Here is a 22,115-nt window from a genome sequence, read left to right on the forward strand (position 1 = left end):
CACACACTCTCAAAGGCTATTTTATTTAGTTTGCTTTGCCGGTACTGGATTAGTGGACCTCCCTTTGCCTTCAGTAATTCTTTTTGACATGGATTCAACAAGATTTTGGAAACATTACTCAGGGATTTGGGTCCATAATAACACAATATTACTATGTGGCTACTGCATATTTCTCAGATGTTCTAACCTCTGGCATTTTCACCCAGAGACTTACCTAATAAAATGGATGTTGCATGTACATTTCTTTTTAAGTGTAAAAGTATCTGTTTGGGAATATTTGTTAAATGGAGAAATCTGCCTATTAATAGCTTGTAACAAAAACTGGCAAGTTGTATCGGACACCATAGCTAATGGAGTTGCTCCCTAGCTAGCCAAAGCACTACAGAACCTCCCTTGCATATTGGGAGAGTGGTACATGGCACACTGGCACATTGTTGCTAGTGTGATATGAGCCGATATTATTGACTAGTTATTTTAGAATTTCATCACTGCTGCTGTGCAGTTTTTTTAAGGGGCATGTTTTGCAGCTCTGTCTTCACGAAAATCATATTTTGTTTTCTCATTGCAGGTTTCCCCCAGGAGTTGTGGGAGTAGCTGCGCCAGGACACCCCGCTGCAGTGGAAGGTCTGGTGGCTGCCTCACACCCGTTAATCCCTACTGTTTCTCACACTCCATCACCTGGACAGACCACCAAACCTGACCCAGACAGAGAGATTCCTACTGACCCGTAGCAATACTGCGCCTAGTTTGGTTTCCTTTGTTTATTTTGTTTGTTATGCTTTTTGTTTTTCTCTGATTATTTTTTTTTTAAAACCACCACTCCCATATTTGTGCTCTGTTTCCCCCTCAGTGTAATATTGGGGGACAAGGGCAGGAATCCAGGTTTTTTCAGCAGCTTTACCCGGTTGATGGAATCAGGCTGCAAGCCCTGAGGTGTATCATCTCCCCTCACACCGGAAAGGAGAATGTTCTTACCAATGTCTGGAAACCTTTAGATAATGCCTTTCAACAGATCTATTTTTTAACTAATTTAGTTTTAAGTGAAATATGATACGGGTGGGTTGTGCTTCTGTGTGCTGGGGTATGCTGATCTCTTCCGCTTCCTCTAGTACAAGACATGCCCGGTTGTCTCAGGGAGCTGAGGCATCACCAAATTTTTTATTAGTAGTAGGTGTCTGCATGTTAACCCCTTCAGTGCTTGGAGGATTTGTAATGCGTTCTTTTGTAGTCTGTTGCTCTCCTTCCTACCCAAGGGTTGTGTAAGGCAGGGGACTGTTTATATCATCTGTTTTACAAGAGGATTATTCTCCATCAAGAAATTATAAAATTTGTTAAAATAATTATTAAATTCCATGGAAGTGATTGTATGTGCAGAGTTTCTACAATGGGTTCTAAAAGCCCTTGTTACTATCTCTGTGTGGAAGGGAACAGTAACTGGATCATAATTGGTGTTTTATTTGCACACCAGCTAAAAGTCTTATGATTTTTTTATGTTGAGCATGGGCATTAATTCAGTTGTTCTACATCATTAAACGTATTTGATGTACTAAGAGTAATTGTTTATAAAACAACAACATTGTTTTAAGACAATTTGTCACCTGTAGCTTATCTGGAAAAAAAAATTCACAGTTGCTCAGACATCTTAGAAGGGCAACATCCCAATATCTTTTTTTTTTTTTTTTTTTTTTTTTTTTTTCTCCACACATTTTAAGGTTCTTGTTTACTGCAAAATATAAAGTTATATGCACAGCATTTATTTGATTTTGTGTGACTGGCTTTATAGATATTGTAGTAATCCCGTCCCTTGGCTCATACTCCTCTTGCTGTACAGAAGTGAGGCAGGGAGCCCTGCTGGAGAAACAAACTATATCGCTGTCAGTACATTGACTAAGGGGTACGCTGGCAATTCAATTGATACATTTAATGTATATGTAAAAAAAAAAACAATCTTATTTGCTACCTTTTGGTCATGTAAATCCAACACTGTTTTGTGCATTGGCAGTGTCATCCCAATCAATGTTATCCAAAATGTGTTGGAACAGTATATCGCCTTCTCCTATGGTATGGGGGGCTCTTCCTTTCTCCTTTATTGTGAATGCATTTCAGTGACCGAGTATTGTCAAATTAATAGACAGGAAGTATGTTAATGGTATGATCTCCAGTTAGAAACTGTATTAAAAAAAAAAAAAACATAAAAATACTACTTCAGTCACAATATTCAAGAGAAACGTCCACATATTACCAATGCTAAAAGCGCTGATGGCAATGTTTAGATGTGACTTATCCAAGCCGGACTGATCTAAAAGTTTCTTTCTGGCCTCCTCTATTTTGCACTGCCATTTTGACTTCTGCCACTTGTTTCCTTCCTTGTTTTCTCGCTATGTGTATATGGACAATATGTGCTTCCGGCATGCACATGCTGTGCATGTAACATTATTTCCTATACAGTGGGGAGTGTGTGTTGGTGCACATGAAACATGCTGAAGGCAAATGTCATGTACAACTTCCAGTGCTTTGTGTCGCATTCTTGAGATGTGACCACAATATTGAAAAGGCAAATGTTTTGAAAATAAAGAACTAGCAAGCTCCAATAGATTGTTGAGTTTAGATATCTGCATCCTTCCTTTTTGGCAAACTTAAATCGATGTGATGTTAAGTAGATAACTGCCAACAAGCTAAGAGGTTTTATTTCCAGTGTGGCCCTAGCCTCAGGGCACAAATGAGTTGCCTTAACCCAGTGTAAATAGTGTCGCAGTGCATCTGGGCCCTCTATTGTCCTGGCCAGGTGAAAAAGCAATGTGTTTGTTTCTATAAAATAGCAATTTTTGTTATTCACTGGCATTGGTGTAGAGTTTGATTCCTTGGTTACTGAAAATGTATTTATTATTTTAAGACTTATAAATGGTGGTCCAAATTGGTGTCCTTCTCAGTCTCTTCAAATAACAATCTGATTCTTTCCCGCATTACGCAATTTCTCGTACACATCAAAAGCATTAGGACATGGTGATATTGTCTGATTTATATTATCGCTGATGTTTAAATATTATTTCTCAGCACAAGCTGGCATGTGGCTTGGATCAAAAAATATTAGTTATATTTAAATGGTTTTTCACACTTTGAAATGCATAAAATGTAGATTATTGTTTAAATATACAGATACCTGTGTAGATTTAAATATTCCCCAAGTTGGCCAAGGTTTTTTAACAAGCAAGCATGGTTGTGTCAAATCTGCATAAAGTGTGCATGTCATGGGTTATTGAGAGCATGAGACAAGGGTGTGAACAGGAAGTCATTTGTGCAGTACCAAGTGCTTTCTGTGAATTTCTAGATATCATGCTTGTTTCTCCAGCAGACTTCCATCTACTTTGTAGTGGAGCCTTTGAATAATGTAGATATATAAATTACCTCAAATTTCATCCACACATCTGGGTAATCTGGGTTCAATCTTTGTTCAGTTATGAGCACCATCGGTGAAAAAATACCTCTTCTATGTGTACATGCTTAAAATGTTATTTTCCACAGTTGTAAAAAAAAATTGGCAGAAATTTCACTTTGAGTTTTTATAAAGTACTTTTACATATCTTGTTGGGCTTGACATAATTAAAGCAAATCACATAATTTAACACATTTCTGACTGCAGTGCTCCCCAGTATTTTACATGTATCTTCTAAAAAATGCCTCCACAATGTGTCCTGAGTAAATGAAAACTAAATTGTTCACGTTAAAGTTCCTGTAACAAATCTCCGAACATTTTACCTGTTGGCAGGCTTAGTTGAAGAGTCCAGTTATGTTTTTAAAATGACTTTTTTTTTCTCTTTAACCTCAATCCACAATTTTGAAGAATTTACAATTCAAAATATAGTATTACATTGTAACATTAGGCAGGACAGACTTGGAGACTTCTGGTATGTTTTTAATGTTTTGTTTTTTAATTTGTTTATGTCCAGTGTAGCGGTTTCTGTCAATATAGCCTGTAAAACACTTTTTTTTTTTTGTATGCAGTAGGATTTAAGCTGTAAGCCTGTTTTACAATGACTTGTTTTGTTTTATTAGGGAAAAAAAGAAACAAAAAATCATAACCTGTTAACCCCTTTTCCATTTTTTTTTTATTTTAACAGATTGATTCTGTTAAGTTGAACAATACCTTAACAAACCTATTAATTTTCTTGGTTAGTTACTAAGTAACCTGATAACTAAATTAGTTCTAATCGAATTTGGTATTTGGGGCTAATTGAAAATAAGCTTGCATGGGGTAAATCTAATTATTGTAAGCATGGTGGTTCCTTTTTATTTAACAAGGAGAGTGGGCATGATATACTGTGCTTTAACAATCAAAATATATACAGTGCTTTTCCTGTTCAAGCCTGTGAACTTGTCCTTGAATAATTGAATTTAAACAACCTACATTATGCCTTTTAAGACCATGTGATAGTATTTGACACCACTTTATTTTCTTATTTTTAAGTATAAAAAGTATGCAGTACATTCAATCATTTTTTTTCTATTATCACATATGCTGTCTTCATTTCCATCTAAAGCTTCCTAAACTGTCTGGTGAGAACTTGTGTTGGCATTTTTTCTGAAATTATGTATGTGTGTTAGACACGTAGAGAAAAAGTTTTCCATACATAAACGTTTTATACTGGTGGTTCTTGGTGGTTTACAATGTTCTAAAATATAAATTTACTTTTTATTAAAGCCCAATAGGAAGTTTAATATTAAATGCACTCATGGTGCAGTTAAACAAAAGTGTTTTGTTTAGAAAGCAGCCACGTCCTGAGAAAAAAAGCCTGTTTTAATGCCGGCATGTCAAGGAGAACAACCCTTGTTCTGGGGAAAGCAGTACAGATTATAAATAAGTGTGAAATCTAGAGCTCTCCAGTCAGAGAAAAGCAGTGCATTTTGCTGATAGCAGTGTTATTGGTTTGAACCAACAGCGAGCAGGTTGGGCATTTGCAAAGAAGGCCTTTGCTTTCACACAAGACACAAAAGTCCTTCTTTTCGATGAGCTCTACGTGTGCTGTGGCTGTTATCTGTTAGGCCACTGTTAGTATAATGTCAATGTAACACTTTTACTGTATTTAAAATAATTTAGAAATGAAAATTCAATTGGGCTTTAAAGAAGATTTCACTTTTACATCTATAATATAGCAGTATAAAGAGTCCTTCATGCCAGTCCAAAGATTTGCTAGGACTGTTTACTGTTCTGACAGATCTCATATGAAACCATGCAATCCATATTTTCTTTATAGACATCATTATGTTTGGTCATTCAATCAATTTTTGTCTACAAGTCCCAGTTACAAAAGTTGGGGGAACAAGAAGTCATCACTTATTTTAAAATACCTTGGAAATTGACTGTATTTTTTTGTGTTGGTTGAAACATTTCAGCAAGTTGCATGTACATTTTGTTGGGCTGAATATCATCATGTTTGAATTATCTGATGTCAATTCGTCTGTGCAGGTGTGCTAAATCTAAATAAGTGTGATGCCTGTTAAAGCAAAGTAAACTATATGGCATTGGTATGCAGCGGGAAATGGGTTGTAATCCCTACCCTACTCATTAGGGAAGAGTTGGGTCCTTATAACAATGCAGAGCACAATATATACAAAGTAGAGGAAAAGGTTGGTGCAGTTTGGTAGTGCGGATGTAATCATTTCTAACTGGGATGTCTGGGAAGCAGCTCACCAAAGTCTTAAGGGTTTTTTTTTTATTAATTTTTTCTGACAGCCTCCCAGCACACAGAATATAATCTCCTCGTGAATCCTGTGATATAACATGTATTTTATCCGCTCTCCTTTAAAAGGAGCCTTTTTTTATACTGTTTTAAAACCAGCTTCATAAATCAGCTCAATGCAAGACTTTCTGCGTCTCAGTATGACATGCACATAGCAGGTTTCTTTTTCTCCCATTCAAGATTTTGTGGATGACTAGGGGTTCATAAGTTCTGGTTACCACAAAAGAGCTTGTGTAGATAAGCAGAGGGCCCTTGTTGATAATCTGTGAATACAGGCCATGCATTTAATATTTGACTAATAGCTTTAACTCCTTGCATTATGGTAATTTAATTGGTTTGATTCTCCCTAATTTTGTGGGATGCTTTTATTTTTCATTATTTTCCCCAAAACTTCCCATGTGATATGGGATTGAAGAGGGTAAAAAATCCTTCTGAAGTCTTCTGAAGTCTAATTTTTTCCTGTATAGGTAATGTCCCAAACTGCATGTAGAGGATATTAGAGCGTATGTCTCCCTGTACAGTGGCCCTACATCTGCAATGGGTGATCTTGTATTAACCCCGCATGGACTGAGCTGAGATGTGACCCTGTGTCCTAAAGGTGCAGTGTTTTGTGGTCAATCTTGTGTTGGTTTGTTACAGGTTATGCACAGCTGACCAGCTTTTTATAAATTACTCGGAGTGTCAGAAATATATTTTTGTAGACGATGAACAATATGCCTTTTTTCAGCTGGATAGCTAAAACTGTGAAACATTGAAAAGCTGTCTGTAAACAAGTGTTCTGTATTTTCATTGTTTTTTTTTTTCTTTTTTTATTTTAATTTGTCTGACTGCAAATACTTTAATTTTTCACTTATAGTACTTAGAAAATGATTTGTTAGAGGATAGTTTTGTCTCCTAATCATTTCTCTATAATATTTTAATAAAGTCCTACAACCAATGTCTTGTCTGTAAGATGCTTCTTGTAAAAACTGTGCCAGTATGTAAGAAAGGGAATATCTGATATCTCTCTCCCTTCTGCAATAAAGCTGTCTGCTTCAAATTTAGTTTTAAATTTCTAATGCAGCAGTGAGAACACTGATTGGAGATATCTAGAATTAGAATAAAAGTCAGTCACATAATTTTGACAGGTCACATGACTGGCTTGTTCTAATTTTCTGTTTCCTTTATCATTTGTAGATCACAGTGCTAAACTATTCAATCTTAAATTTTCTGCAGTAAAACATGCCCATAGCATACACTAATATACATTGCAAAAATAATATAGACTTGTCACAAGTAATAAGTATCACACCCAAAATGTAAAAAACATAATTATGTTTGCAAAATTAGGCTGCTGTCAGTAGTGTTACTAAACCCTTATTTGTTTTATATTGCAGCTCTGATATTATTTTTCCTGTCCCCTTTAAATGGCCAGTGAATGTGTAATAAAATATGTTCAGTCCAAGTTCAAAAACCTGAAACTTATAGTATTTTCATCGTTTCCTTGTACGGTGTACACTTTTCCCATACCTCAATGCTGAAATGAATGAACTTTGGCATGCATGCCCAATCAAGGTGACAAACTTCTCCCAAAACTTTATGAAGGTTATAGTTATGAAAGGTATATGAACTTAAATTATACATAAAATGTCTATTTTTTTCCAGCATCCTGCAAAAAGACACTTGCTCTGTGTATGGAAAATGTGTTCTGCAAATCATATAGCATACTATTATGTGTAAAGAACTTTCATCCAACAGATAAATGTATAAATGGCCTCACATCGATAATTCCTGATCATTCACGAATCAACTAATGCAGAGTTTCTCAGAGTTCCTCCAGAGATTGCTAGGTGTCCCTTGAACCATGAACAAACACTGGACAGCATGCAGTTCACGGAATCTCATCAGACAGCCAACCCTGTGTCCTTATGAGTTTAGATTTTTATTTAATTTTAAATGGTCGGTGTATTTTTTTGGTTGTTTAAAAATATGTATTTCTAATATAAGGTAGATTGCCTTTGGTACATATATTTCCCAGGGCTTATGAGGGATTTGGGGAAAATCTTAGTTGTCTTCTCCTTAAGCCCCCTTCACACACAAGACCTGATTTATTAAAGCTTTCCAAGGCTGCAGAGGATACACTTTTTTCAGTGAAGCTGGGAGATCCAGCAAACCCAGGGTGGATCTGTCCCAGGATTCAAAACATTTGCTAACAAGTAGCAAATTACTTTTAGGAAATCCATTCAAGGTCTGGATCACCCAGCTTCACTTAAACAGGTTGAGCCATTCAGTTTAGATATTTGCCAGTGCACTACAACATAGCAAACCATAACCAATCTTTTAAAGCCAAACACATCTGTTAGTGACTACTGTACATATGCAGTGTAAAGAGTGCAGCGAAGGGTGACTAAACTAATAAATGGAATGGAGGAGCTCAGCTATGAGGAGAGATTAGCTGAACTGAATCTATCCTCCCTTGAGAAGAGACATTTAAGGGGGGGATATGATCACTCTGTATAAATATATAAATGGTCCATATAGATAACTCTGTTCCCCATTATTCACTTTGAGATCATTACAAGAGGGCACTCTTTGAGTCTGGAGGAAAAGAAGTTTAAGCTCCGGATAAGGAAGGGATTCTTCACTGTAAGGTCTGTGAAAATGTGGAATCTGGACCCTTGGGAAGTAGTTTCAGCAACTACTATAGATTGTTTTAAGGAAAAGTTGTGGATGTTTTTTCTAGAAGCACAGAATATAACTGGGTATTAAGGCTTTAAAGTAAAAATAACAGTGACCATTGATCCAGGGAACATCCGACTGCCTCATGGAATCAAGTAAGAATTTTTTTTCCCCTATTGAAGCAAATTGTACCAGGGTTTTTTTTGCCTTCCTCTGGACCAATTACGTCCATAGGGTTTAATATCTAGGATATGTTTATTTCCTTAGTGGTTGAACTTGATGGACTTATGTCTTTTTTCAACCTAACCTACTATGAAACTATGTAAAGAAAAGAATGCAGAATTTCATTCCAAAATCCCAAATGTCACAAGGGGAGCGTGGCAATCCACAGCCCAACTAAACTGACAGAAATGCCTCAAAGTTTGCCGAGTTGGTGATAGTAACAATTCATCTGTGACGAATAAAGTTGAGAAGCCTTGGAGTTTATATTGTGAAGATCAGTATTTTTTTTCTTCTTCATGCTATACGTGTTTGATGGGATTGACAGGACCTGGAACATGTCTGCAGGTAACTGTACTGTACCTGTGCATTGGGGTGACATTTGGCCACCACTAATGTCTGTTCTACCACATCCTGTGTACTATTGTGTGTATAATACAGGGTTGTATACAGTACCATTTTGTATCATAGATGGTAATATTTTTTGAATTATTTATGTTATATGTTGTAAAATTGTGGAATGTGCACTTGTCAACTTACTTACAAGTCTGTCAGGAACATCGGTACTGCCTAGGATAAGTGAGAGAATATTGTCCTAAATTTAAGTTTGTACACTGATCTAACCGTAACCAGTCCGGGGGTCCATTGTTGAACTCATCCTCCACCAGTGTTAATCATTATTATTATTAAACAGGATTTATATAGCGCCAACATATTACGCAGCGCTGTACATTAAATAGGGGTTGCAAATGACAGACTAATACAGACAGTGATACAGGAGGAGAGGACCCTGCCCCGAAGAGCTTGACCTGATTAAGCCCCTAGGCCAGTTGGGAGGTCACAGATCCTATATTATATATAGTTTATATTTCTTCTATATACCCAACCTTGGCCCAGCTTCTATTTCCTGCTCTTCAGCAGCCCCTCATCCCCATTACACCACTTCACTAACCATTGGCATTGCTTACTGTCTTGTTGCATTTTCCAATCTCCATGTGTTTTTATTAGTCTAATATATAGCTCAATTTGAAATATTTTATTAAATTCCCATGTGGATGTTCATTGCTATAAAACCTTTCAAAGGAATCTAGTAGATCTAGATGGTTCCTTCATCTCCCATTGAAGCCAATCTGTCATCAGTCAGCCAATAGGAACCTCAACCTCTTTCTAAAAATGGCTTCTCAACTGACGTCAACCAATCGCGTTGTTTCTATGCGCAGTATGACCTGCAAATTTACTCCGAAACACAAGAGGGCGCTATAGTTCACAGCCACGTTTTATATACTCTGCAGTTGCACTCCCTGTAATGTTTGGGATCCCTTCCACCAGGGGGCGCTCATTAACATTGAAAAGCATCTGAAGTATACAAGACAGAGGGGTGTTTAGTGTATTGTTCAGGCCGCGATCCTCCTCCTCGTCACAGGGGGCGCTGTTGACTCCTGACACCGCGCTTCCAGCCGCAGGGCGGCGTTGTTGTGTAACGCGCTGTCTCCGCGGGTGCTGCAGAGGCCTGGCTCCTTTCACGTCCGGTGATCGCTCCGTGTACCGTGTGGAGAGCGGCCCTGGACAATGGCGGCCCCGGTATCTCCAGTAGGGAAGCGGCTGAAGCTTCTTTTTGACGAGAGCTCTTGCGGACGGGAGGGAGTTCCGGGTGACCCCTCTATCCCGCTGGGGAAGCGGGCCTGGGAGGGCGGAACCGTGCGGGGCCTGAAGGGAGCGGCGCCCGAGGAGCTGGCGGTAAGTGGCCACTCCGTACCTGAGGACTGTGCTCTGTGTTAGTCGGGAGTGTCCCGCCTAGGCCCCGAGTCCGGCCCCAATCCGGTGCCCCTCCCCCCACCCCGTGTAAACATACCGTGCCGCCTCCCGCTCACATCACACGGAGAGCTGTGTATGAAATGTAGCCCTCCCCCCATACACAGGGAACAAACCTCCACTATATCAACAATGTGTACACACACAGCATGTGCTGACTGCAAACTTATCTCTGCACAGCCCGGGAGACACCCCACAATATACATTATATCTCCCATCACAGGGCACATATATATATAAATATGTATGAGGACCACAAACATGGCTGGAGTTCTCTCACTTTGTTTTATAACCCACCAGCATTTGCTGACAACTTCTCTGGCCCCCCAGAGATGTCTGCATGACTTTTCCCAGGGCTGGGATGACCTGATAGACAGAGCGGTGTCCCCAGCGCTGTGATCCCTGGATTGTATAGATATACACAGCGTCATGTGTCCCCAGTCACAGCCTGACCAATCAGAGAGCTCAGAGCCTGGGAGGGGTGATGTGCAGTGGTGGTAATGGGCATTATGGAGGGTATGTGTGCTGTAGTGGGCATATCTGTGTGTCACCCAATACAATTCACTGCCCCTGTAAATACAATATAGGTGCAGCAAAACAAAACGTCTTACACTTTTTAATTTAGAAAATCCTGTCCACCGCTAGCATTAATATTAATAACTTTTACTTATATAGTGCCACCATGTTACATAGCACTAATTGTCTCTCAGAGGGGCTCACAATCTAATGTCCCTATCATGGTCATGTCACCAACACAGCACCAGGGGAAAGGATTAACCTAACTGGAAACCTGGGAGGAAACCCATGGCATCAAGGGGCAAATATTCGAAATCTATGCAGATAGCTTTGAACCTGGAACTGTTTTGTTCCAAAGTGCCAGCCGCTGATCCAACCATGCTGTAACAGTGCAGTCTGTGGAAGCAGCAGCCTCTCTGCAGAGTTTTGATGTTCCATCCACCCCACTGAGTGAAAGCTAGACAGAGCTCTCCAATCAGCAAACCAGATAATTAGAGAGAATTAAGGGGAAGTCTTCATGGGGACATTTATTTCTGTGCCTACTATCCCAAATGTAAGGGCCTTATCTTTGTGGCTTTACATACAGACTTCCTGTAATTGATCCAATATATAATGAAAAGCAATTCATATCTGAATTCCATCAAGATGGAATCGTCATTTCACAAAGCAGCACAAGTTGTTTTACATATGTATGTTTGAAAATATTTTCACATTAAAATGCTTAATTCACAGGAATAAATATTGTATTGGGTGTCAAAAAATTTTTGCCTTCAAAATAAATTTATCTACGGAATAAATAATTTGCTTTTAAAAGCCTCTGTTTCTTGTGAATCAAGATTTATTCTCATGATTTACTATTGGAAATGTACTGCGTACTAGAAATGCAGTGCACATGCAGTAAATTCAGCGTGTGTTATAAAACCTTTTGTGAATATGAACATAGCAAACAGGAATTCCAGCGTGTGTAATGCTACTGTGAATTGACAATATGGTCACATGTACATAATATATAGGGTGATCATATCTTTAACACTGGCTGCATACTTTTTTAGGGTTTGTACCTCGAATGTTGAAGCCAACTACAGCCACATATTTTGTAAATGAATAAATAAAGCTGATCTCTGGGAATATATATTTATTACAAAAAATATGAATGGTGGAAGGGAAAAGAGGGGTAACAATATTTGCCTGAACTATAGAATTTCATGAATTGTGAAACATTGCCTCTGCTTAAAATAATATATAGCATTTTAGGGAACAGAAAACGTTTGTAGTAGTAACACTATAGTGTCTTAGGGCTTTTTATATACAAGTATATAGCAACATTATAAGAAAAGCAGATTGTCCCTCCTATCCCTCACTTCTAGAAATATACGTATGGCCACCACTGGAAAAGTTCATAACAAATAAGAAATTAAAGAAAGATGGGGTTTGCGGCCGTGGTTTTAGAAAACCGTAATTATGTATTTATGATTAGATTCATACATAAATAAACAAACATCACATGAAGATACCCAAGCAGTTTCGCTAGTATAGGCTTCCTTAGTGGTAATGACAATGTCGTTACCACATACCCCTGAGGAAGCCTATACTGGCGAAATGCGTCGGGTAAAAAGACTTAAAGGCGCATCTAAAAAAATCACAATTGACTTAATGTATAGAGTGTTGAACCCAAGATGTAATGGGCTGGGGTATCTTCATGTGATGTTTATTTATATAGGAATCTAAGCATACATACATAATTTGTTTTCTAAAACCACGGCCGCAAACCCTGTCTTTCTTTCTTTCCATATTCGTAATGCAACACTGCAAATGTACCCACACAAGACAGTCCCCTCTCTCTGGCATCACATCTGGACAGCCAGTATGTGCCATACACATTTTTTTTATAGTGATCATCTTTATGTTAGATTGTATCATCAACCCAATCTCAAAGTGTATATTGGCTTTAGTTTTGAATTTTTATTTTGTCTGTGCACCACTGGAAAGTTTTCTTTTTCACTTTCTGTCCCTGAAACACAGCAGGAAGTGGAATCTCTTGAAACTGAAAGGAAATAAGTGTGTATTCACTTTCTAGTGAATCATCCCAGTGAGGACACAGCAGTAAAAGTTTGACATTGCTTCCAGTTCCACCATTCTGTACAGAATACCTTAAAGTTAAACTTATCCTCAGTCTTGCACAGTTGTATCGGATCCTTTCCTGTACTCTGATTTCACTGCACACAGTCAGCTTCTCACAGTGTACATTAAAACTGTCCTGTCCTAAAGAACATTTCACTTCTCTGCTGAAAGATGTCCAACATCAATCATCCAACCCGGTTCCCAAGCGTTACTGTCCCTGGCCCACCCCTTCTATTTGTTTTTAGTTCTTTTATTCATAAAGGCTCCACATCATATATGTCTTACCTAATGCAGTGAGCTTAGGAATTCCTACTGTTTCAGGCTGTCACTTACCCATTAAGGAATTTTGGTGTTTGCTTAACAACTCAAAATATTCAGACCATTGTTTACATCGGAACTGTGGGCTCTGTAAAGCACTTTGATGGCCCTTCCTACCAACTATGATTTGCCAACATTTTTTATAGAGATGTTAAGGTATATCATGAAAAAGGAAACAATTTAAAATTGTTATTAGCATGGCGATTAAGTGAGGGATGCATAAACCAGGAAAGGTTTTCTGAGTTTGGAGTCACAAAAAAGGGCTGACAATAGACGTTTTTAACAGAAGAGAACTAAAGTGTTATATGTCATTAAAAGTAAAAAAAAGTAAAAGCAAACATCAGCTCTGCTCTAAGTAAGATTTCCATTTTATTACCCAAATAACCCTTTTTTTTTGCTGCTATATCAAGTATTTGTGTTTGTTTAGTATGTTCTTAGGGGTACAACGTTGCCTGAGACTGATGTGGTTGTTTTAATATTTAGACCTGCTTTATGGTGGATGTAAAGATTCTGGGTTTATGACTCAAAGTACTGATGAAATTCAATCGGCATTACAGCCAGGCAGCTTACATTTTTTGAAACTTGTCCACATTTCAGTCTAGTTTTCCTATAAAAATTTTACAAGCCACAATTTATGTGTTTTTTAGATCTTGGCTTTGTACAAGAATTGAAAGTCTATTGTTACATTTACCAGGATTAAAAGCTCAAATAAAGTCCTCAGCTCTCTTTCACCCATTTCATCCAGTCTTTCAGTGTGGTCCGCCACCTTGTTTAGCTGGCTGCTTTCATGTAAATGATGTGCACATATAACATCATCCTGGTACAAGAGCACAAAAGATAGCGCACTGGTCAGTTGACATTTTAATGCAGTTTAGTAACAGGCTTATAGGAATCATTTCTGACATTCATTAAACATTCACTGGAGGTAAATCTTACAGGTACATGGAGTTTTAATGATAGTGAGTTATTTACCACCAGTGTTTCTTTGGTGAAAGTCACATTCCCTGTCTCATAAATATTTCACATAGCTCATAGCATTCTGCAATAAAATCCTTTTCCTAACAGATTTTGAAGTATAGTTCTACTTGATATTTTTCTGCATACAAAATCCTTATTTCTGCTATGTTTTTCTATAGTTATGGGTGGGTTGAATTCATACCACAAATTGTAACACAGTGCTTTGTAAGTTAAATATCACAGTTCCTTTATTTCTTTTTTATGTTAATACCTTATGATAATAACAAGTTATTTCTTTCAGGTGTATGTGGAATTTGATGAAAAAAGTTCTAGGACCCCTTCATGGGTACAAGTTCATGGAGAAGATGTCTTGGTAATTTTACTGGAAGGGCCACTAGTGTGGTCACCAAGAAAGGAACCTATTGTTATCCAAGCGACCCGCATTTGCCCCACGCATTGGCCTGCTCTGGTATGTTAATGTATTCTAAGTTATAAAAAAACACACAAAGAAAAACCCTATTATCATGGTGTAGTGATTAACAAGACAGTAACTGAGGAAATATCTCCCCAACAGAAACCTTAAAATATACAAAAATTATTTTGGGCTAAGGTGTCACCGTAAATTCTTGCAGAGTGAGTTAGTACAATGGTAATAAATTATGGGGCTATTTAGTGTCATCAGAAAGCATCAATGTGTTGAGTCATTATCACAATGTAAATGTAGACACAAGAGGGTAAAAGTAAATTTCCCTAAATTGGTGAAATGTATCGGGTATAAAGACTACAAGGGTTCAATACTAAACGCTAGTTGATCGTATGTAAAGCTTGGCAAACTCCACCCCATAATCACATAATGGTCTGGAAGCCATACATATTTTGTTGACTGGCATTGTATTTGATCACTTATACAAATATATAACTATCACGAATGAAAACATTGGCCTACAAACCCCGTCTTTTTTTTTTTTCCTTCAGTTTTTACCTCAATGTATTTATAGATTTTTTAGAAGGGGAATTTCAGGACAGGTTCACATCTGCCTCATGATCGATCCAGCCATGTTCAATAGCTGGTGGCAGTAAGTGGTAGCAGTACTGCTTATTTCCACCCTATTTATTCCCTATACCATATCATGTAGTGTCTCCTAAGAGGTACAGGTACTGGCCTGAGAAAAAAGTAAACACACAACAATCTCCCAGCACATGTGAACAAAATTCTCTTGTGGTGAATTAGTCCCTCCCATTTAAAATACATGGACCTTGGAGATTCCATAGAATATTGCTCAATATCATATTCATACTTAATAAATAAATAGACTCCCTTGGTTTGTGCTTTATTGCTCTTTAACAGTTAGGAAAGCTCTTTGTAGTTCTTCGAGTTTTTTTTTTTTTTTTTTTTAATTTCGATAACTGATGTAAGGAACAATTTCCTATAAATAAAAATGCTGTAAAGTTTTTTTTACTGCTAAAGTAATTCTGCAATATGTGCTCCTTGTCATTAAATTAATGTTGGATATAAGTGTTCTTGCTAGTCAGCCTTTGAGTCAGTTATTATGGTGTGAGTTGGAGTACAAAGAAAAGCAGTAAATGAGAGTAGGAACATACATTTATAAAAAGAAAAATTATGGAATTTTAAAAAATTTAAATCTAACACAAGCTATTTTCAAAATTGCAGACGTTCACAACTTTAGTGGATAAGTTAGGACTCGGAACGCTGGTCCCTATTGAATTTCTCCTAGAAGAAATATTGCATTTTCTTCCAGATGCCAGCACACTTCGTCTTTATCAGGTAACTCTTTACAAAGTGAGGTAAAATGATTTCATAAAAAGGAGTCTCTGCAAAAAAATGACTGTGTTTTTCTTCCAATTTCCAGCAGATGGGAGTAGACAGCCACAAACTGGTTTTAAAGGAGCAACCTTTTCTCAGGGATGCTGTAACTGACGTGATAAATTCAAGGAAAATACAAGAGATCATTTTACGAGGTGGAATAATGCTGTTAAATTAAAAATGGGTGCTATATGAATACCATGCATATTAATGATTACAGATTAAATTTATTTATTATTACAATATTGAAGGTTTAGCTGAATAACAACATTAATTGGAACCTAAAGCAACCCTGTATTAAGTAATAAAAATACATCCAAAGCTTTTCAGAACAATACTAAGGGATTATTTACATAAATTCATATTCACTATGCATTTATTTTGATATGTATGGAGGACAAAGCCCAAACTACATTTGTGGCTCAATTACAGTCACAATTAAAATTGAAATGCAACAAAATTGCCAGAGACTACAAGAAAACCATCTTAAAAATCTTGGCCCCAGTACTGTGAGTTACTGACCCGAAACAAGCATGCAAGTCAAAATTTCTCATCTGATTGCTTGTTCTGGAGATTAATAAATCATTTGGGTTAGCATGACAGCCTAGTAATTTGAAACAGAGAATTCAGCAATGACAAGTTGTATATCTTCTGATTTATGTTCAGTATTCCTTAGTCCTTATGTACCTGCTCTTTCCTTCTTCCAACATTCCTACTGGCAAATGTACCCTTACACAATTGTATATGTTCACATGTGGCTAAAAGTGTGACTTTTTAGTTTTGATCTTGCAGTTTTGTTTTTGGTGACTGTTTTATTGTCTGAAATAGATTTTATGTTTTATTAAAGCTTTCCAAGACTGGAGAAGATAGATAATCATGGGTAAACCTGTGTGACACAGCACATCTGAAATGGATCTGGTCCAGGATTAAAACCATTTGGCAACAAGTAGCAAATGATTTTTAAGAAATCCATGTTCTCCCATGACAGTCTATCTTTTACAGTCTTGGAGAACTTTAATAAATCGAGTTCAATATACTTTCAGCAGTAATAATATGTGCATTTCTTTTTTATTATATAGGTATTTGCAGTATTCAAGGTCAGGAAGTTAAAGTGTTCAGGCCAGATGAAGATGTTGACTGGGTTTATGGTCTAGTGACCCATCAAGATCCCATCAGCCGTATAATAAATGTCACAATGAGTGAGGTATGTATATACATTTCTAAAAAATAAATCTTCTCTAATTATGACATTCAATTTGAACACTTTGTGCTTCACCCCAACAATCAAGTGTTCGCCTAAATTATCTTAGTAATGCCCTAACTCTCACTTTGCTCTAGTTGACCATTGACCAGGATCAACTAAAGCAAAATGGTCCCTGTAATATTGTGTGGCTTCAGCTGCACATTTAAAAAAAAACTTTTTTTTACTGCTTAATAGTACAACATTTTTGGGGGGCAAACTTGATTTTGTTTTGGTAGCATACTTTAAAAAGTTACATTTTATATATATTACTAGGTGGTTTCCTAATTAAAACCTATAGTTTGTTGTGTAGGTTTGCTTTTTAAACATAGTTAAACCTAAACCAATTAGCTATTGCAATTGACAAAACTAAGTTACCTTAGTTACATTTTTTGATGCAAAAAGTATCTGAATTGAAATGTCTACCTTCTATAAAGCAGCTGCAAAAAACAAACAGGATTGGAGCTTATCAACTGTTCCAATTCAAGATACTTGAATAAAAAAATTCCATCTTTCTCCCCCTACACCAGAAACGCTAAAACCCTCCTCCTGTAATTTGTATGTTCTGTAGAAAGCTGTCCTCTTTAAGTCTGATTTTTTACTCATAAAATGATTGATGTACTTATGATGAAATGTTATATTTTAATGTTCACAGGGAGGTGAAACTGTAATGATTGATCCAAAATTAGTACACGTGGTGCTTGTTGACGAATCAGTCCTAGAACCTGAGGTAATTTTCTTTATCTTTACAGTTTTTGCTTTATTTTGTTTTGTGTTCAGTGTGCTCATTTCTTCATATATCCCATAAACCAACATTATTAGATGAGAGTGCAACAATATCTTGCAGAGGTAACAAAACTTAAAATAAAATCTGATTTTCTCAGTGAAGCACATTCCTTAGCACAATAGCACTTTGGTTTGAAACACTTTTCCAAGATGACTTCCTACACTAAACCAGCATTCCGTGGAATCCCAAGGTTCCTACAGAGGTTGCTAGGGGTTCATGTGACAGAAAGGCCCACAAACAAACAGCAACTGAAAGCCGCTGCAGTAAAGGCCTGGCAGAGTACTAAAAAGGAGGAAACCCAGCATCCGGTGATGTCCATTCAAGGACTATGTCTGTTCAAGACTACAGGCTGTCATTGCCAGCAAGGGGCTTTCAACCAAGTATTAGAAATGAACTTTTTTTTTCAGCTTTTTTATTGGTCCAATTACTTTTGAGCCCCTGAAATGAAGTGATTGTATTAAAAAAAAAAGGCATTAGTAGCTGAAAGTCTGCAGTTCAACTGCATCTGAGTTGTTTCATTTAAAAGTAATTGTGGTAATGTGCAGAACCAAAATTAGAAAAAAGTTGTCTGTTCAAATATTTATGGACCTAACTGTATAGTCTTGGTTCCTTGAAGACCTAAAAGTTATCTCAAGCATTTTCCCCTATGTTAAAAAGGTTGAGAAACACTGTAAACAATTTGATTCAAAGGAATTGCAAGGCTTTTCCTGTCCCTTTTTATTAAAAGCCTACTTCACTTGTCTCTCACCATTGTTGGCTATCTTCCAGTAAACCCTAGGTGCAACTCTTATTTCACAAGGTCTCACCGACATTGCTTTGGATGAGTGCAGTTTAAAGCCACTCTGCTGTCATGTTTGATGTACGACTCCAAAAGCTTATCTGTTCTGTAACACAAAACCAACATGCTCCATGTTCAGGTCATCATACAGTATCATTAGGACACTGCCCCAAACACTCTGTATTCATATATACCTGCATTCAATTACCAGAGTCATATTCTAAAGGTACACAGTTGTACACAATATTTGGAGAGGAAACTGCACTCTAATGCTCAATTTCAGCTAAATGTATTTTGTTTTGCATAGAACATTGAAAGAGTGGAGGTTTTGTCAGGTTTTATTGTTTTCAGTATTCCTATTAGGATGTGATAGAAAGTTGTTCGTCCATTGGAAAAAACACATTTGTTGGGAAAGCTCATGGTTTTATTGCCTTCCTGTCCTGGTGGGGTCACAAAGAAAAAATACAAGTATTAGGTTGTTCTTAAAAACACACAGATAGCTGGAGTTAATGTTCAGATCAGCAGAAAGTTACAGAGGCAGCAAAATGTTATGTACACATTTTTTTTATATTTTGTTTTATAATGCGTTAAAGGTTTCCTAGCAACTAGCCTAAACCTGTTTTTTATTTGATTATATTCCCTCTGATTCGGTAGGTAGCAATGTTCTTTCTCAAACTCAACATGTTTAAAATGATAGATTTAAGTTTTCCCAGTGCATGTAGCCTTTGTGTTTTTACTTTTGTTGGCTCAGAATGGTAAAAGAATAGTCTCTTGAATCATATCTTTGTTACCACTGAATACCATGTATTGTAGTGAAATAAGTCCAGGAATCTTCCCATCATGCACCGGTACAGTTTACTGTCATTCTCCTGTACTTAAAATTTTATAAGCCATCTTAATGTGAGTATGAAAATTATAAAAAAAAATTGCCACTTTACGTTTTCCCTTTTGGGAACTCCTTCACATTGTAGGTGACTCAAATTTGTTTTGTTTTCCTTACAATGTAAACAAAAAAAAATACCTTTCTCTTTGTTTATAATATTTTTGCAACTATACCGTAATTTTGTTTTGTTTTTTTGATGATGCAAGTAGTAAAGGTGGTAGTTAACACCTACATATGTTGCAGGATGGACTCCCAAAAGTATCAAAAGCATCAAAATCTAAGAAGAAGAAAGAAACTTCAGAAGGGAGGGATAGCCGACGCAGAAAAAACCCTGATACAGAAGGCGATTCTTCTGCAAAGAAACAAAGAGCAGAAAGGAAAGATTCTGACAGCAACGGTGGGGATTCAAGTGAGGTCAGTCAAGGACACTGGAAAGGAAGCAGCAGCGCAGATCCTACATCAGATTCAAGAGCAAAACAACTGTTACACTTTGTTCCACAAATAAATCCTAACATTCGCTTTGCAACTTACACCAAAGAGAATGGTCGCACTTTAGTTGTGCAAGATCAGCCTGTTGCTGATGGGACAACTTTCCCGTCATTTAATGTAATTGCAGGTCAAACTTCTTTGCGGTCAGAAGCAGTGAGACCTGGGACCAAAGGTGACAATGTTGAAAGCATAACTGAGGTAGTGACGTCTGGTGGCTTAACTCCAACCACGGTACGGATTTCTGACACTGGTCTTTCTAACGTGACAGCTGAGGAAAATAACAAGCCTGGCTGGGTCATCGGAGAGGTAATTTTTTACAGTATTATATCATGATGTACATTGTTAAGTAACATGGTATTATTCTCCATTGTGCCCTAATTTCATAACTAAATATAAATATATATATATATATATATATATATATAATGTATACATACCAACATACACTTTTAATGCTTGTTTTATGCTGCCTGTAATTTGAAGCTTATATCACATGGTCACTTCTGGCACAAAATACTCAGCAAACCTGGAATGGATCTGGTCCAGGATTGAAAACATTTGCTAACTAATAGCAAATTACTTTTAAGAAATCCATTCCAGGTTTGCTGGATCACCCAGCTTCACTCATGAAAGTGTATCCTCTTCAGCTTTATTAAATCAGGCCCGTTGTTGGGGAGGAATGCTTTGATAGAGTAGTCTGCCATAATGTGGAAATATGTTGTTGCACCTTAAAGCTTAATTTTAACCATACTTAAATTTGAATGGAATAGAGGACAGATCTTTTGTTTTCATGACTCTCTGTGACCTTTTGGAAATATTTTTGAAGGAATATATAGGAGGAAAGGGGTCACTGGCAGTAAAACATCTCACAGAGGTTTTGATGTCACTTCATTATAATAAAAATTAGTTTTGTTTTCTTGTCCTTATTGGAGACATCCTTATACACTTTCTGATCCTTTGACCCAGAATAATGGGAACTGGAAGTAAGGGTAAATGTCCCCAAAGAGGACACAAATATTAGTAAAACTTTGATAGGTTCTGAACCTTCCCCACTTTAAAAGCTTTCAAAGCTTATAAAAAAGGGATTGAATATGACTTTTGTCAGATCATGGTATGAAGTGCAGATAAATAACACTGGGAAACAATTTTGAACCAATTTTTTGTAAAGTGCAGTTAGTTTTCTTCTATCACGTCAAGTTATTTCTCTACCGCTTATATTAATGCGGTTACTGTAGCGTGGATTTGTATGGGCTGTTCATTTACACACAAGACAGTGTGGTCAGAGGTTGTGCGCTGCTCCATGTAGTGAATAACCAAAATTTATTTTTCTTCTTACACACGTATTCAATTTCTTTCAGATTATGTCTGGCTCTGCTGTTTCTGGCCGTAAGTGCCTAAACAACCTTAATTCATTTTGTTATATCTGTGGCAGTTTTACCATTCCCAGTCAAAGGGCGAACATCAGCACATTTGTAGAGCAAGCCTATTCGGCATATTTCATGAAATGAATCAGGGTTGTTTAGGCACTTCTGACGAAAAACAGCAGAGCCAAACATGATCAGAAAGAAAGGAAATTTGTGTTTGTGGACCCACATCCACCTGGGGTGGAACTCAACCAAAAATAACAAACGGAGAATGTTTCTTGATGAGCTAGGAAATTCCCTTGTCAAGGCGCACATTAAGCAGAGTAAACGGGTTCCCCAAGACCAAGTCGAGCATCAGCGCCAGCATCCTCCGCTAGCCCTGCCTCAGCATCAAACAGCACAGCCACAAC

At 37.2% G+C, this 22,115-nt stretch overlaps 2 protein-coding genes across 2 annotated transcripts in view; both read left to right on the forward strand.

The window, feature by feature from the left end:
* Positions 1–6,675, forward strand: part of LOC140323754 (C-terminal-binding protein 2) — a gene marked incomplete in the record, with an annotated part of 16,489 nt that extends 9,814 nt beyond the window's left edge. Inside the window, 1 exon segment of the mRNA XM_072401086.1 lies at positions 569–6,675. Within this exon segment, the coding sequence (XP_072257187.1) occupies positions 569–731 (163 nt within the window).
* Positions 6,676–9,880: 3,205 nt separating this feature from the next.
* KDM3B (lysine demethylase 3B) overlaps positions 9,881–22,115 on the forward strand; it is a 28,737-nt gene continuing 16,502 nt past the window's right edge. The window contains exons 1-7 of the mRNA XM_072401085.1: positions 9,881–10,352; positions 14,641–14,808; positions 16,012–16,125; positions 16,211–16,319; positions 17,244–17,368; positions 18,060–18,134; positions 20,096–20,647. Coding sequence (XP_072257186.1) covers positions 10,185–10,352; positions 14,641–14,808; positions 16,012–16,125; positions 16,211–16,319; positions 17,244–17,368; positions 18,060–18,134; positions 20,096–20,647 — 1,311 coding nt within the window. The 5' untranslated portion in view covers positions 9,881–10,184. The remainder of the gene's footprint in view (positions 10,353–14,640; positions 14,809–16,011; positions 16,126–16,210; positions 16,320–17,243; positions 17,369–18,059; positions 18,135–20,095; positions 20,648–22,115) is intronic.

This window comes from Pyxicephalus adspersus, chromosome 2 (assembly GCF_032062135.1).
Source record: "Pyxicephalus adspersus chromosome 2, UCB_Pads_2.0, whole genome shotgun sequence".
Classification (NCBI taxonomy): domain Eukaryota; kingdom Metazoa; phylum Chordata; class Amphibia; order Anura; family Pyxicephalidae; genus Pyxicephalus; species Pyxicephalus adspersus.